The sequence below is a fragment of the Miniopterus schreibersii genome (genome assembly GCF_964146895.1).
Source record: "Miniopterus schreibersii genome assembly, chromosome: 16".
Classification (NCBI taxonomy): domain Eukaryota; kingdom Metazoa; phylum Chordata; class Mammalia; order Chiroptera; family Miniopteridae; genus Miniopterus; species Miniopterus schreibersii.
Window position 1 is genome coordinate 21,987,369 of NC_138116.1, and position 16,884 is coordinate 22,004,252.

The 16,884-nt window shown below is 39.7% G+C and overlaps 1 protein-coding gene across 1 annotated transcript; it reads right to left on the bottom strand.

The window, feature by feature from the left end:
- Positions 1 to 9,020: 9,020 nt before the first annotated feature.
- KRT12 (keratin 12) lies at positions 9,021 to 14,585 on the bottom strand (the record flags this gene model as incomplete). The annotated part of the gene is made up of 8 exons (XM_081161322.1): positions 9,021 to 9,118; positions 9,594 to 9,664; positions 10,581 to 10,801; positions 10,936 to 11,061; positions 11,164 to 11,325; positions 12,432 to 12,588; positions 13,568 to 13,650; positions 14,037 to 14,585. The coding sequence occupies 8 exons, from the start codon at positions 14,583 to 14,585 to the stop codon at positions 9,021 to 9,023; spliced, it is 1,467 nt and encodes a 488-aa protein (XP_081017448.1).
- Between the last annotated feature and the right edge of the window lie 2,299 nt (positions 14,586 to 16,884).

Consider the following 16,884-nt stretch of genomic DNA (forward strand, 5'->3'; position numbering starts at 1 on the left):
CCTATATATTCTCTCCCTTTTCCAGACTTCTGTAGCACATCACCTGCGCTTTTTCTTATAGGCAGGTCTCAGTACTTCAAGGTAAGCTTATTTGTGTATGCCTATGTTTGCTCACAGTTGCTTCCATAATACCCAGTAAATACAAGTTTGATTCAGAGAAAAGTCTTTTTTAATTATTATTTTTATTATTATTATTTTTTAATCCTCACCTGAGGAAATTTTTTCCATTACTTTTCAGAGAGAGTAAAAGGGAGAGAGAGGGAGGGAGGGAGAAACATCGATGTGAAAGAGACACATCGATTGGTTGCCTCCCACACAGTGGGGATGAAGCCTGCACCCGAGGTATGTGCCCTTGGCCGGAATCAAACCTGGGACCCTTCAGTCCACGGGCCAATGCTCTAACCACGGAGCTAAACCACCTAGGGTGAGAAAAGTCTACTTTAGATAGATCACCTTGGTTAATTCAGGGGGAACAAGTTCTGTTTTGGTCTAGACCTCCAGGAATATTAAGGTTTCAGACTCCATTTTTTCATGGAAAGCTAGTCCTTCTTTCATTAGTTGTGTTAACAGAATTGTTTTGTATCCAGTTAGCTGATATCCTGTGTACAGAGCACACTCCAATGATGAACAAGAGGATTCTGGGGTTGCTTCCATAAGTGAACATTTATGGACACTTTTTTTCTTATAAAAACTTCATAGAAACCAAGTTACTCTATTTTGTGAAAACAATTCCTAGTTGTATGGAAAAAAGTCCTCAGGTTAATTAAAAAAGAAAAAAAAGAAAAAGCATCTTAAATTAAAAGACTGCTTGTTGAAACTGAAGATCACTTTCTACTGAGTTATCAGATACAGTATATTGAGCAATACAATTTATATCAATATGCCTTGTAAAAATTCCAAATTAGAATTTGTATTTTTGGTTAAAAAAACTTGTATCCATAGAGTGTCAAATATTTTGAAGGTTTTCTGAAAATATTAATTGAACTTAAATGAATTTCCCAGTAAAATGCAAATAACTTCTTACTGGTGGTTTAGTCCCTGACAGCATAATTCCTTTGACTTTGGGCGATGGGCACACAATGCAATATACGGATGATCTATCATAGAATTGTACACTTGAAAACATAACTTTATTAACCAGTGTCACCCCAATAAATTTAACTAAAAAAGATTTAAGGAGAATAAAGTAAGTGGAATTCATTTCCATGTGATTCGTGCATTTAAAAAAAATAAAGTAACCAAAGTAGATTCAAATTAAATATATTCAGAGCATCCTCATAGTGCCTCCTAATGATGGGCACTGTTTAGTTGTTGTGCATTGATAAGCTAAGGTTTGTTCATTCAGTCTTACCAAAGATGAGTGATAAATATAAAAATCTGATGAATGTTTCAAGAAAATAATAGAAGAAATACATCACCGCCATTCACTATTCGTGCAAAAAATGCTTGGGTGCCCTCTGCTAAGTCATTCCAGCTTTTATTGAGTGAGTAGTCCAGCACTTGTACACAATTCCATGCACATATATTCAACCAGTACTGATTGCCTCCTGTGCAGTGGGCTGTGCTAGACACCAGGGCTGCAGTGGCAGGCAAAACAGTAGAGACCTAGAGCTCTTAAAGTAGGAAAATCAGACATTAATTCATTAGTCATGCAATTAAGTACATAACTGTCAATTTGCTAAGAGCTGTGAAGGAAGACTACGGGGTACTGGGAGAGTGTATAACAAGACCTTGACTTGGATGGTGGTGGGGGTGTGGGGGGGTCGGGGCAGATTCAGGGGAGGTAACATGTCATCCAGTCCTGACTGATGAGTAGGAGTTAGCTAGGCCAAAACGGAGAGGAGACACATGCTAGGCAAAGAGGAAGAGGCTGTGGGAAGGGGCCAGGCTGCAAAAAGCTGAATCAAGCCAGAAGGGTTGGTGAAGTAGAGAGGGAAGGGAGGCCAGGCCAGACCTTGCTAAATTTTGATCTTTATTCCAAGGACTGTGAGCAGCCTTTGAAGGATCTTAAGCAACGGGGTGACAGGATAAGGTTTGTGTTTTCAAGACAATTTTCCCTGTCTGTGGCGGAGTGAACGGAGTGGGGGAAGGCTGGTGCAAGTGGAAGCTGTGTGCTCCTTCAGGTGAGATGTGATGAATGATGGCCTGGACCAGGGTGGTGGTGGTGGACATGGAGAAGAGTAATTAGATCACAGATATTTAGGAGGCGAAATGCCAGATATGGCCAGGATGCGTTTAGACCATTTGTTGAATGAGTGAATAAATACACTGATGGATTCAGGAGACCTGGATCTTGACCTAGTTAAAAAGTTACAGTTGAAGGATTTTTAGACCAACATTGATGGTAGAATAACTTTTCTCAGACTGTTAAGCTTAAGTCCAGTTTGACTGAATTTGTAAATTTGTTAAAATAATGCTTTCTTTTTCGTGATTTTACTGACCAAACCAAACATAAATTAAATGATCCATAACATCTTAAACAGTCAGGTTATTATGATATGGGTATATAGCAAGTATTTTATGATGCAGAGTGCAAATTTTTGGAATGGTTAGGTTTTCAGAGTGCCAGTACTTTGGACAGTGCAGTTAAAAAATCTCCCTCTGGATAAATCAGCAAATAATTATGTAACCTACTGTCCTAGCTTTGTATCTTGGGAATTACAATATTATGTTGCCCTTTAACTCCTCAGGAGTCATCTCCTCTGCCACGCATCTGTTCCCTGTGCACCCTGGAGGTGACAGTGATGATAACGATGACTAAAGTGTTCACTGGGTTCTCCTCCCTGCCGACACCTACCTTCCCCTAGAGCGATTCTCACCTTCCCACTGGTTAGCATTCAGTTCTCCTTGCGTCTTCCAGCTCTAGAAGCTGTAAAAACACCTCCCAGAGTCACATAGGGGAGGGAGATTTTCCACTGAAGATTCCTGTGGAGAACTGAGTCAAATCCTCCCACATTCACATCATCCCCAGAGGCCTTTTCCTTACCCCCAGCCTCTGATTAATGAGACAGGGAAACTAGAATTCATTGTTCTGCTTTATCTGTAACACCACTGAGGAATGAATTCTTATTGGCCTGGATCTAATTCTGCAGTTTTTGTTCCAGGATTATCTGTTGCTGAGATGTGGATTGTATATTTTGTTTTTTAAAAAATGATGAAAATTTATCTTATTATTTATCAGCCTACTTAGTCACTTTTTAGATAAGAGGGAAATTTAACATTACTCTACCATCCAGAATTAGCACATAAAGTTGTTCAAAATATGTGTGCAGTGAAAACATCTTAAAGTACCTTGAAGGTACTTTTATATCATGAGAAATGTAATATAAAATATAATTAAATATTTAAGAGCATCATAATTTAAAAATATGCCCTGTAAATAAATATCTGTTTAACAGTATGGGTTACCCCTTTATAAAACTTATAAAACTCATAAAAATGAATGAGGAGGTGTCATATCTTCCAAAAGGAGCCCCCTTACACCTTTGTTAAATAATCAGCATATACCGCATGTGGAGCCATGACAGTTTTGCAATAAAAAATGATGATGACTTACCTTATTTCATTTGCACCAATGCAACAAAAATGTATAAAGCTTTATCATGCATCTACTTTTAGTTCATAAAAGCTGAGGTTATTTTCAACAGACTATGTAAAGACTTACATATAGTTGGTGCTAAATAAATATTTGTTGAATGAATGAATGCACAAATAAATGAGTATGTAATGCCCCACATGTGTATATAAATATACCAACTGAATTTTTTTTTTAAAAGTAAAAATTACACTTCATCTGGTTAAAAAATGTTGAATTTGCAGTTCTGTCCACTTGAAATGTGAGGTTGCAGCCTTAAGTGATTAAAAAAAATCCCATGGGCCCCAGTGGGGTTGCTCAGTTGGTTAGAGTGTTGTCCTGCTACACCAAGGTGGGTGGTTGGTTGGATCCCCAGTCAGGGCACAAACGAGAAGCAACCAATGAATGCGTGAATGAGTGGAACAACAAATCTCAATCTCCCTCTCTTTCTCTCTCCCTCTCCCTTCCCCTCTTTCTAAAATCAATCAGTAAAAAAAAAAAAAGTCCCATGGTATTTGTAAGTAAATGAACTATTTCAAAAGGGACATACTTTTCTTAGCAGAAACTGCATGTATATGTAACTGTAGGAGGTGGGTTCCAAGCCGATAACTCAAATGAACATATTCTGACCAGCCAGGCTCATAGTGCCCTGTGTTTATGGTGTTTTTAATGAGGATTCTAATGTGATTATGCATATTACTATTGTCTTTTTGTCAAAGATGAATCATCTCAAGTTGAGTAACTCGTTCTGAGTAAAATAATGACTCACTGGGCGAAGCCTGAAATACCATCCAGTTTCTATCTGTTAGACTGTACTTCTTCTCTGTGTACTGTTCTATTAATATGGTTTATGTAAAGGTTTGCTCCTAAGGTCTGTTTTCAGGATTTTGAAGAAAAATTGCATTTCTTTAAGAATATATGTATAGTGAAACATTCACCATGATATCTTTTAGCAACTAAAATTTACAGTCTATTTAATTTGAACTGAAGAACAGAGAGGTAAATAGAACCAGTGGAAAATGGAAGGGCTGGACCCCAAACGGAGGCAGTCCGCCTCCGCATCTGTGTTCTTAACTACTGTGCTCACTGGCTTGCTGGTGGAAACCAGCTCTCCTGGAGGTACATAAATAGAGCTCGAGTTCCATAGTATAAATATTCCCATCATGGCCAATATCAAGCTACCAATGGCTTAATAGCCTGATTGAAAAAATTCCTGAATATCTGTCAATTATCACTCAAGAGCAGGTGCAAACCCATCCTAGCACACCATTGATTATCCTACCTTCCCTCTTCATGTTCAACACAGCATTGTCATGAAGACAGACTAGCAAGTTATTATTATCCTTTTAAAATGAACTTCATGATGTATGATTTACATACAATAAAATGTACCCATCATGAGTGTACAGTTTGAAGAGTTTTGGCAAATGGATATACCCATGTAACCATTACCATAATCAAGATATAGAACATTTTCATCCGTTGTAAAAGTTCTCCTGTGACTCGTCCCAGGTCATCAGTGAACCCCCCACTTCTCAACCAGTTTCAGACCAGGCAGCCACTAATTTTCTTTGCGTCACTATAGATTAGGTTTGTTTTTCCTAGAGTTCCATATAAATGGAATCACACAGTATGTATTCTTGTGAGTCTGGTGTCCATTGTTCAGAATAATGGTCTTGAAATTCATCCATGGTGTTTTTCGTGTTTGTAGTTCCATTCTTCTAATTTAATTTAATTTTTTATTGGTATGCTGTATTCTGTTGTGTGGATATTCCATAATTTATCTATTCTCCAGGTGATTATTTTTCAGTTGTGAATTCTAGTCGTCATAGATCCTTTTATAAAGAGGTTGCTGAATGTTGCAGCCATAGCTTTTATTAAAAAACTGTAGTGATGAAGAGGATGCATTCAATTAAGACACTAATGTTTTTCAATATTAAACAATGACATTTAAATCTTAGATCCAGTTCCAAGATATAAGAAACATTTACTACCCTATAAAAAGCCATATATTCAAATTTATATGAATAAGTGTGTCTTTAAAAAAAAAGATTTAAAAAGTTATTTATTTACTTTTAAAAAATATGTTTTTATTGATTTTAGACAGAGAGGAAGGGAGAGGGAGAGTGAGAAACATTGATGAGAGAGAACCATCAATCAGCTGCCTCCTGCATGCCCCCTACTGGGGATTAAGCCTGCAATCCAGGCATGTCTTGGCCACTGTGAATAATGCTGCAGTGAACATAGGGGTGGGTATATCTTTGCGAATAAATGTTTTCAAAAATTTCAGGTAGATATCCAGAAGAGGGGTTGCTGAGTCATGTGGTAACTCTAGTCTTAATAATTTTTTGAGGAACCTCCATACTGTTTTCCATAGTGGCTGTACTAGTTCTTTTAAACAATCCATTTCCTAAAATTCCAGTAGGTGGCGCTCTTGCAAAGCCTAAAAATAATGATAGCTTTGGCAACTGAGGTTTGTTTTCCAGATGGTTCCCTTCCTATTGTGACCTACTTGCAAACCCATTTGTTCTGGATAGCTAAAATTCATCTTCACCTCAGTTATCAAAGTTATATACACAGTTTGTTAAGCATTTACAAAATGTACAGTAGAAAAAATAAAATATTCTTCAAACTGCTTGCTAATCCCAGGAGATAACCACTATACCAGGTTAATATAAACAACATTTTCCATACTTCTTTCTAGCCTGTACACACAACAAATGCATGTAAAAGTAAAAATTTGTGTTGGTAAAATTTTACATTTTAAAATAAGCATAAATAGTATGTTTATCTTTTGTTGTCTGATCCTGTAGTTGTTTTTGTTTTTTGAGTTGAGTTGCTTTCTTTAAAGACAGACCTGTCACTTTTGCAACTCATTAATGGCTGAGTCCAAAAGGACATTTCACGTCTGTACTGAATTAGGACTTGTGGTCTAGTGAGTAAGGGCTGGAATCTCACGATAAGGATGTTATGCTAATTATATTTCTTGGCAGTGAGAGTAGTGCAAAGTACATTTAATAAGAAATATAATGCTTCCGTTGCCAACCGAAGACTGTCGAATATTTTCACTGAGATAGTATCAGAATAAGACTGTGATTTTGGATGGGAAATTTTGTGAAATCATTGATTTTTTTTTTTTTAGGTAGTTTCCCCCCCATAGAATAACCTTAAGGGCAGCTGACTGCTCCCAAAGTGAAGCAATCTTATGACTAAGCCAGAACTGAAACGCTTTTGTGACCTAATGTTGAAGGTTACCTACTGTCACTTGTTCAGTAAATCTACTCTGTTCATTGTGAGAGGGGACTGTACACAGGGGCATGAGTACCAAGAGGTGAGGGTCATTGGGACCATCTTGGAGGCTACCACAAGAACTAATCAATGCATAGATGGCCACCTTATTTATTTTTAACTGAGGTATTACTGACATACAACATTATATTAGTTTCAGTGGTACAACATAATGATTCTGTATTTATATATATTGCAAAATGATCACCACAATAAGTCTAGCTAATGTTTACTCGTAGATGGCTACTTTAAAGCCATGGATTAGATGAGGTTACCTAGGGAGAGAGTGTAGAGAGAGGAGACAAGAGGACTGAGCCAGCATCAGAGGCCACAAAGAAGAGTCTGAGAAAAAGCTTCCATTGAGATGATGTCTCTGGGAGCTCAGTGGAGAAAATATTTCCACAAGAAGGGGATGCCGAGGAGCTAAATGAAAGCTAAGAAATCACCACCAGGTTAATACTTGTGCAAAACCCTTTTCTCCTTTGAATCTCGCACAGTTCAGATGTAGTTGTAAGGTGAACAGATAACATTTAAAGCAATAACTATTTGCAGCCACTTCTGACATGATTTATTACTTGTGGGCTATGGACCTTGTTCAGGAAAAGACCCGGGTAATCTCTTTGGGTCTGAAAGATAAGGTTCTCCTAGGACATGTTCTGGAAGGCGAGGGCTAGACAGATAATTGAATTGCTGTGTGTATCCAAGGGAGATGAAACCACTAAAAAGGAAGTGTGATCTCAGAAAGCTGTGTACTGAACAAAATCATCTTAAAATGGCATAATAACCTTCCCCGAGCTTTTGCACTCAGCGCTGGAATTCCTCCAGGCTTGCATGAATCCCCCCTGTCCCTTCTGCTCCTGTTTACACTCCTTGCTCATCAGTGCCCCTGATTCCTCCACACCGTTTTGATTCCGTACAGTAAATAACAGGACACAAATACTGAGTACTTGTTAGGCACCAGGGACTGTTCCTCATGTTTTTATGTGTGTTATTACCTCATTTAACCTTCACAAAATCCACCCCACTTTAAATAAAGATCAGGAAAGCAAGGCACACAGCGGTTGTTACTTGCTGTTATGTACCGGAGCCAGAATTTGACCCCAGTCTGGCTTCAGGGCCCAGGTTCTTAGTCATTAAATCCTTGCTTTCCTTTTACGGTTCTGAATCTGTCAACGCAGACTGAACCACCATCTACTCAGGTTTAGACTTTGGCCACCTGCTCCAACCCAGAACCTGACATCTGTTATTGACTTATGAGTCTGACCCACCCCAGTAGAAGCCCCAGCCTTGGCGTCACCAGTATCAGGTAGGAGAGAGGACATCACAGCAATATTTGTTCACACCCCTGTGTACAGTGTGTTTCCTCTCATCCCATTCTGCTTTCTCTGGCTGATTTCTGTATGAAATATTTAGTGGCCCCCTGAGATATTGTTTACTTTCTTCTCCACATGCCCTTTGAACTTCTGTTTGCCCTGTCTCACTGTCTCACCATTCCTGGAAGAGTCTCCAGGCTGGCAACTGGAGGGGTTCAATAAGTGTTTCTTGACTGAATGAAAGAATGCCCTAGAAAATTAATAAGACAACTGTTAGGCCCTGTAGTGGACAATATAAATTTGCTTGGCTAATATAAACTTGATGGGCTAATGTAAAAAAGAAAGGACTTCAAAAAGGAAGTTCTTAACTGAATCTCAGACCTTGACATTTTTATCCCAGTGTTTAACTACTTATTAGTATTTTGCAAACCTCTCTCTATGCCCTTGACATTATTGTTGGAATCCAGAAGGTACAGATTTCACATTATTACCATTTGTCTTTTAAAATTAACTTTATTAAAACAAGACTACTTGGCCAAAGCCCTGTGGTTAAAAGCATGTTCCAGGTTGCTAGAAGACAGTTTATCAAAAGACTGCTCCAGCTCCAGAAAGATAAAAGGCAATTTTGGTTTGTTATAAAGGCCAACACGGCCACAGTGATTCATAGTTGAATATTGTTTCAGAAGGGCGAAAAGGACTCCAAGTGAGTAGGAATTCTAAGAAAAGGAAGCAGACAAAAACTGAGCTTGAACCAATACAGCATCTCACTCTGAAAGGAATAGTTTCTACTTGTAAATTTCTTGTTCCTAAGGAAGCAATCATCATGGGGAAGATCTTGTGAAATTTTACATTAGTTCTTCAAGTTCCTGAACTTGGGATGTGACGACCTCATCGGTCACCACAGTCTGGATGATTGTCTTCACTTTTTGAGTTTTGGTAGTGTCTAAAAATAAAGATGGAACAAGGGGGGAACAAAAGTTAGCGTTTCAAATATTCATCCAAAATTGGTTGTTGTTTAGCTTAACCTTATAAATTAGGTATTGGTTGATACAACCCATCATATTTAAACTTTGAAAAGTGACTTTTGCATTCTAAAAAATGTATTCAATGAAAATGAAGTGTATTCAATGTTATTTTATGCACAAATGAGAATATGTTTAAGCATTTAAGTAGTAGTTATGATGTTCATAATACCTCTTTGCAGAGTGGATTTTTTTCTTCCCGAGTTTGCCAAAAGTTTTAATCTAGTACAGACTACTAATTTTTCTGCAGGGATGCATAAATGATTTTCCTTGGCTCAATATAAGTATGCTTTAAATTACTAATAATACTGCAATATTCAATGTGATCTTATAGTTTTATTCATTAATAAATGTGATTCTGACTTATTCTAAGTGATTCTTAGGGAATCTGCATACCTTTAGAGGAATCAGTGGATTGTGCTTGAGATTTGGAGTCTGTCACAGACGAAGTTTCATCTAGACCATCACTAAATGAGGGAGATGATACCACATCATGCTTTCCGGAGTGAGGAGAAATAAGGAGTTTGCTATTTGAGCTAAAAATTAGAAATATACACAAAACTATGGTCAGTTAAGGACGGTATTCCAAGTTTCTTGATCAAGAATGATTGATTGATAATATTGCAATAACTATGTACAGTGCCAGGTAGTTACTGGAAACATCAGGGGGAACACTTTATAAAGTGTGATTGTCTAACCACTATGCTGTATGCCTGGAATAAGTACAAATTAATATTGAATGTAAACTAATTGAAAAATAAAATTTAAATTAAAAGCTCAATTGACTAAGAAAAAAAGGAGCAGTGTCCTAGTATTATAACTGAAAAAATAAAAGAGTGCTTGAAGGATCCATCCTGAGGGTAATCACTCTGTGCAGTGCACCTTTATTTTCAAACCCCTCCAAAACCGGGACCTCAAGGTGCAGCAAAGCTGCAATTAATGAAAGATCTGGTCTCAAAAGTTGGATTTTCTGACTTATACTCCTGAGTTCTTCCCACTAGGCCAAGCTCCTATTACTCTGGAAAGTTTGCTACAGTAGGTCTGAGGTGGCTCAGGTGACTGTTATTTGAAAGATCATTCTTAGTATCAGGAGGTTGATATTAGGACTCGAATGGCTGATTTTTCTAGTGCTCCTTTGCAGTATGCCTCCGTCTGTGGTGCCATTGCTCATCTCGGCATTTTATGAACTATTACCAAGTAAGAAATGGATGACACCACTTTGCACAGTGTAGAGCGCTTAATAAATCCAAGGTGTGTTTTTATTAGATTTGTTATTTTTTTTGTCAGCTAAGGAACCCTTTCTCCTATTGCCCCGTCAAACTGCATCAGGTGTACCACCATGTTGGTCAACCTCAGTTATTTCAACCTCAGTTATCTATTCACCCTCGGGCCTCGCTGTCCAGCAGGCGGCAGTAGGTCTCGATCTCCAGCTCCAGGTGGGCCCTGACATTCAGCAGCTGCTGGTGGTCAGCGTTCTGGCGCTCAGTGTCCACTCGCACCAGGAGCAGTTGCTCCTCCAGGTTGCAGATGAGCTGTTGCACATGGGACAGCTGGCCACAGTAGTCACCCTGGGTTTGGGCCAAGGAGTCCTCCAGGGATTTCTTCTGCACATGGGAGAGAAATGGCACAGACAACATTGGAAGGGACTGCAACGAGGAAGGCAGCCAATGGCCTAATTTGGACACAGTATTTTCTCTGGAAGTTGAAATGATGCTGGGTCTTTTTGCGTGGGCCCTACCATGGTGAGCTGGGCCTGGAGCTCGATCTCCAGGTTTTGAAACGCGCGTCTCAAGTTGGTGATCTCGCTCTTGTTGGACTGAAGCTGCTCAGTATTGGTGCTGATCTCCTTCTTGAGCTCCCTGCTCTGCCACAGAAAAGAGGAGCAGGGGGACAGGAGTGAGCGCTGCCTCGACAGGTCTTTTCTGCCAATGTATCAGATAAAGAGTTTTGTTTTTGTTAGTGGTACCTTTTCAGTGAACCAGGCTTTTACATCGTTACGGTTCTGCTCAGCGATGGCTTCATACTGTGCCCTCATGTTGTTGAGTAGCCTGGTGAGGTCCACTCCTGGGGCAGCGTCCATTTCTACACTGACTTGGCCTGGGCCATCAGACTGGAAGCTTTGGAGCTCCTGGGGACAGCAAGTGAGAGAGGGGCGCAGGGGCCCATTATGATTTTTGTGGGCTGCTTCGTCTATAAAAAATATTAAACATATTTTATGACTGAGTTGGTATAAGACAAACATATTAATACAATAGTAAAACTTGTTTTTAACCTAAAAACTAATATTTTGCCCTGGCCAGTTTTGTTCAGTGGTTAGAGCCTCGGCCTGCAGACTGAAGGGCCCCAGGTTTGATTCTGGCTAAAGGCACGTACCTTGGTTGCAGGCTCGATCCCCGGCCCCAGTCGGGGCACGTGCGGGAGGCAACCAGTTGACCTGTCTGTTTCACATCGATGTTTCTCTCTCTCTCTGAAAAGCAATGGAAAAAATATCCTTGGGTGAGGATTAAAAAAAGAGAAATAAAAATAAAAACTGATATTTTTCTTTTGATTTTAGAAGAACTTAAGACATTTTCCTGGACCCCTAAAATTACCATGGGTCCGAAGTGCTGTGCCTACCATGCCTAATGGATGAGTTGGCCCTACTTCTTGGGGATCCAGGGCCTTAATAAGAAGGGAAGGCCTGGTAGAAACAGTACATTTGGGGGTTTCAGCTACAGCTGCCAGACCGAGCACAGCAGATAGTACCTAGGCTCGCATACTGTTTGTATCACAGCCTTTGATTTCTAGGCGAAAGCTCTTTAGAAGCCTATTGCTAGCGTCGTGATTAATGTCCATTCTGTGTACCAGGCCCCGATAGGTATTGCGACCTATCAGAGTTCCGTGTGTGTATCACAAGGGACATAGCCGCCTTCTCATATACTGTTATGCATTATTGGTAGGCTTTTGTTTTTTTAACTTTAAAAGTACTCCATTAAGCAAAAATCACTAGATCAGGGTAATTAAAAAATTCTTATTCTCCTTACCTAATGATGAAAATGACAAAATCAGAAAGTGCCTTTAATGGGAACTGCCATCAATATGACCAGCAGCAGCCGACATACCCCCCCCCCCCCACACCCTACAAGATATTCAAGACACATGGCCATTTTAACAGGGAAATAACGTATCCTCCACATCTGTTCTAACTCCAACACATTTGTAACTTTGAAACCAAAGCTGCCCTTTCTGGCCCACCTCCTCGTGGTTCTTCTTCATGTAGGCCAGCTCTTCCGCTAGGCTCTCGGTCTGCATCTCCAGGTCGGCTCCGGCCAGGGTCAGCTGGTCCAGCACCCGGCGCAGGCCGTTGGCGTCGGCCTCCACACTCATGCGCAGGGTCAGCTCGTTCTCATGCCTGAAAAACCAAGTGCAAAACAGTCCCGGGAATCAACACACTCATTTGAATAAGGCACCTGCCGTCCGCAGGGCTATTTTGTGCATGAATCTGTGTGACTATTTTAAAATGGTAACATTGCAATGTACAATGCTGCCTTTGCTTTTATAACTTTTTCCTTCCCTTTTTAATGATAGTTTACTGCTCGGTTGGAGAGAATTGAAAAAATTATGAGGTGACACTTTTCTCGCAGCAGTGAACCCCCAACAGCACTGCCTCCGGGGGAGCAGTTTCCCCTTTGGCCGACTGCCCTGGCTGTGAGCAGCAGCCCCTCTCCAGGGGTTTCAGACAGAATCCTAAAAGCAGTTGAAAATAAAATAATTAGTCCTTTTTTTGGCTTAACTTTTACTCCTGATTTAATTTAAAACACGGATGCTTCTTTAGTAGCTTTTACCAAGATTTTACAGGTTCGGGGCCATCACCACTGCCACATCCTGTGTGGAAATTTTGTGGAGCAAAAAGGACATTAGTATTTCTTCTTGATGTCCCAAGGGTGGAGTCTGGGAAAGGAGGAAAGAATATAAAAATAAAGTGCATGGTTAATATCTTAGGTGTTTGTATCATCAGGAAAAAGATGATTTCATTTAACTCCCAGGCAGAAAACATTATTAATTCATTTTGATACATGGAAAGTTGAGGTTTAGGACATTGGTGGAATTATAGTGTCACATCACGAGTCAGTAGCAAATTACTCATGATGTGACATGAAATTAACCCATAGCCCTGAGTTTAAGCAACTTACACTTAAGGACATGTAGTGTGTGGGTTGTGTTTGAATCTAGTTACTTTCTAGAATATCCTATGTAAATTTACCAAAACACGAAATGTGTGGAGCAGGTGAGCTGCAGAAGGTTTGAAATACTTGCCATCAGTGAAAGCAGGAAAATAGGGAAAAAGAAGAAATGCTAGTTTTCATTAATCTATCTTTTCTTCAACTCACTTCATTCTAAAGTCGTTGGCAACCAGGCTTGCATTGTCGATCTGCAAGATGAACTGAGCATTTCCAACGCTGGCAGAAATGATCTGGCAAAATCGGGAAGATGCACAAAATAAGGCCCTAAGATATCAGTATTATACAAGTATGCTTTTGACAGGACATTTTTGGGTGATGTTAAAATTATATTTTATTAGGAGTTTAAGGCAGTTTAATTTTTTAAAGAATATATATTTTGATAGAATATTTAAAAGTTAAGGAACATATATTTCCAACAGAAAGATAGTGGAAATAGAGTCACTTTATGGTAAATGATAAAATGAAACTAAATATCTTAATATGAGAAATCACTCCAAATATAGTTGAATTGAAAAATATATGTTTTAAGTGGTGATTATCATGGTAAAACACTGTAATAGCAAAAAATAAAGATAAAACGTAATTCCCAAAGCCCCTCCAAAAACCATATCCGTACCTTCTTCCTGAGGTCTTCAATCAGTGGACAGTATTTACTGTAATCATTCTGTGACCCAGGGTCTTCAGATCCTCGTGTTTCGTGCCATCCCTGAATTTTGTTTTCTAGCTCAGTATTAGCCTCTCCTAGAGCTCGAACCTTATCCAGGTAGGAAGCCATTCTATCATTAAGATTTTGCATGGTTTCCTTTGCCGATCCAAAAGGAAGGGCTCCGTCATTGCCAGAGACAATACTTAAAGAGCCACCTCCTGGGCTTCCTCCAAATCCAATCCCCATCCCCAGGCCTCCAAAGCTGCCCCCGAGGCCTCCCCCATAAGCAGTGCCCAGCCCTCCTGCAAAGGAACTTCCAGAGCCACCCCCAAAGCCAGAAATAGAACCAAACATGGAAGCAGCAGAAAAACCTCCCCCGTAGCTGCCTCCAAAGCCAAGGGCACCTCCCCCATAGCCACTTCCAACACTGGAAGCAGACATGCCCCTGGCTTTGCCCAGTGTCCCGCTCTGGTCAGACAGCCGCCTGGACAGCCCAGAGTTCTGCATGGAGAGAGACATGGGGTGCTGGAGAGATCCACAGCCTGGGGAAGATGGGCAGAACCTGAGAGGAAGCAGTGTCAGCGAGGCAGAGAGTTACCCTTTTATAGACCATGAAATGGGTGTTGCAGTTGAAAAGTTCACTCTCTCCATTCAACAAGATAGTGCTCCCCTTTTTCTTGACCATCTCAACACCTAAATGATTAACACACAGAAAATTCACTGGTATAGAAATAATTGAATAATTGTGCCCATTACGTATTTGATATACAAAACAGGAAACCTGGGTGGAGTAGAGAGAGGGTGTCAGAAGCAATTTTTCTTCCCCCGATTATTCTATTGCCTGTGTCCTCAGCATTGTCCAGTGCCTTATGCACAGTAGGAAAGCAACGAGTGATTTTTGAATGGGTAAATGAATGACTACTTCTTTCTCAACCTTCAGCCTTTTAAAGTTCCTCACTCATATTTTCAGTTTCCTTTAGAAAACTCGGTGTAAACCATCCAGTCATGATCTAGTCTACCTTCCAGGGGACTATCACTTTAGAAGCAGTTGTGCAGTGTACTCGGTGGAAGGGGGAATAAATGCATTTTCCAGATTGATACTGGAATTTGAACGCTCAAGGATTTTAAAACGTCGTCATTAGCATGTTGCATAGTTTCTTTCTTTTCTGATTCGGAAAGCAGATGTCTTAAACATTGAAAATGCTGTTTTTGGGTAGAATATTAGAGTATTTTCAGCCGATCTTCCTTTACATAAGAAATGACCTTCTCAGTAATCCCCATGAAATTAGGAGCCTGTCTGTTCACTAGCATTGCTAGTTTCTCAAAACACAGTTGCTTCTCGTGTGCTCTAATTGTATCAGTGCTGACAGAGCCAGAGGGAATGTGCCAACTTCAGATTGTAGCCTAGCGATACCATCACGCCGTGTGGGAATTTGATTAACCTCAGTTTTTGAGCTTGGAACCAATTTTGTGTTGAAATGTATACTTCCCAACTCTAATGCGTATATGTAAATTTAAATAAGTTTGCTCAATATCTATACATTGTGTTTACACGTTATACCTTTATGTTTCTATACATATTATATATTATCCTAGTCTGTAAGTTTCTCAGGTAGGGACTATGTCTAATTCATTTTTTATCCTGAGTCATAGCCTAGTGTTTGGCTAAACTTCATTCACACACACCTGGAGTTATTTCACTTGAAAGAACTTAATCCTTAATATGCTTGAATGTGTCATTTAAAATTGATTCGTTTGAAAACAACTCTGCTCTAATTTACTGGTATGCTTTGACCAAGATTTATTCTGAATTCAATTATAAATGGGGAGCAACCTCAGAGGTTGGAAAGAGAAATATTTCTTCTTCAGTGGTTATTTTTTTTTGTGTATGTGTGGTGGGGGAGGGAGGGCTCAGTTAAATGATCAAGCCTCGATTCTAGAGTTTTTAGAAGTGGAAAGAATTTCTTTGACAGCTGTAAAAATGTAGGAAGGTGGAAATGTATAAAACAGAGACAGTCTTGGTCCTATTGGCAAAGTGATTACACAAGGTGAGGCAGAGAGGGAATTGACTAGAATGAGGGTGGACTGTTCAAAAAGATTATGTCTTCATTAGAGTTTTGGGAGTACTCAAAATGGGGATAGTTATTTATGTGGTATTTGTAAATCTTTAGATTTTTATTAAGTAAAACGCGTGCTCATCTCCTCATGTCAGATTGGTCACCTTTCTGGTCTTTGATTGCAGAATTTTGCACCTGAGTTAAAGACAGATAGACTTTCCATTTTCCATTTTCTGCAATTCAGTGACCATTTGGTCCATACCACCTTTCACTTTTGCTTTGAATAAAATTTTAAGACCCTGTGAGTGAGCGAATGAATATTGGGTTACTGATGTTTTGCATTTTTTTTGAGATGAACAAGGACCCCAGGGGCCACTCTTGAAGACAAGTTCTTGACTTTGGAGTTCGTATGTGGTTAGAGAGAGGAAGATAAAATAACACACTGCTAAGGGGAATCTGACAAGTGAGTGTAGGAGAGAGAAAACAGATGTTCGAAGGGAAATTAAAAAGTGGAAATCACTAACTAGTGCTCTAAGTTGGAAATGTTATTGGAGGGTGTAATCAGGTACCTGAGATTACCCCCAAGTGAGTAAGGGTGAGGGCAGAGGGTGTCCACTGGTCACGGTTTGATTTTATATGATTCCATGTCATTCTTGCTTTTAGATGCCGCAAGGCTCTACGTAGAAGTAATTCCCAGAGCCCAGGATAACTTTAGACATACAGCCCTGAGGTTCAGTCTTGCTCCATTACTTGTTAATTGT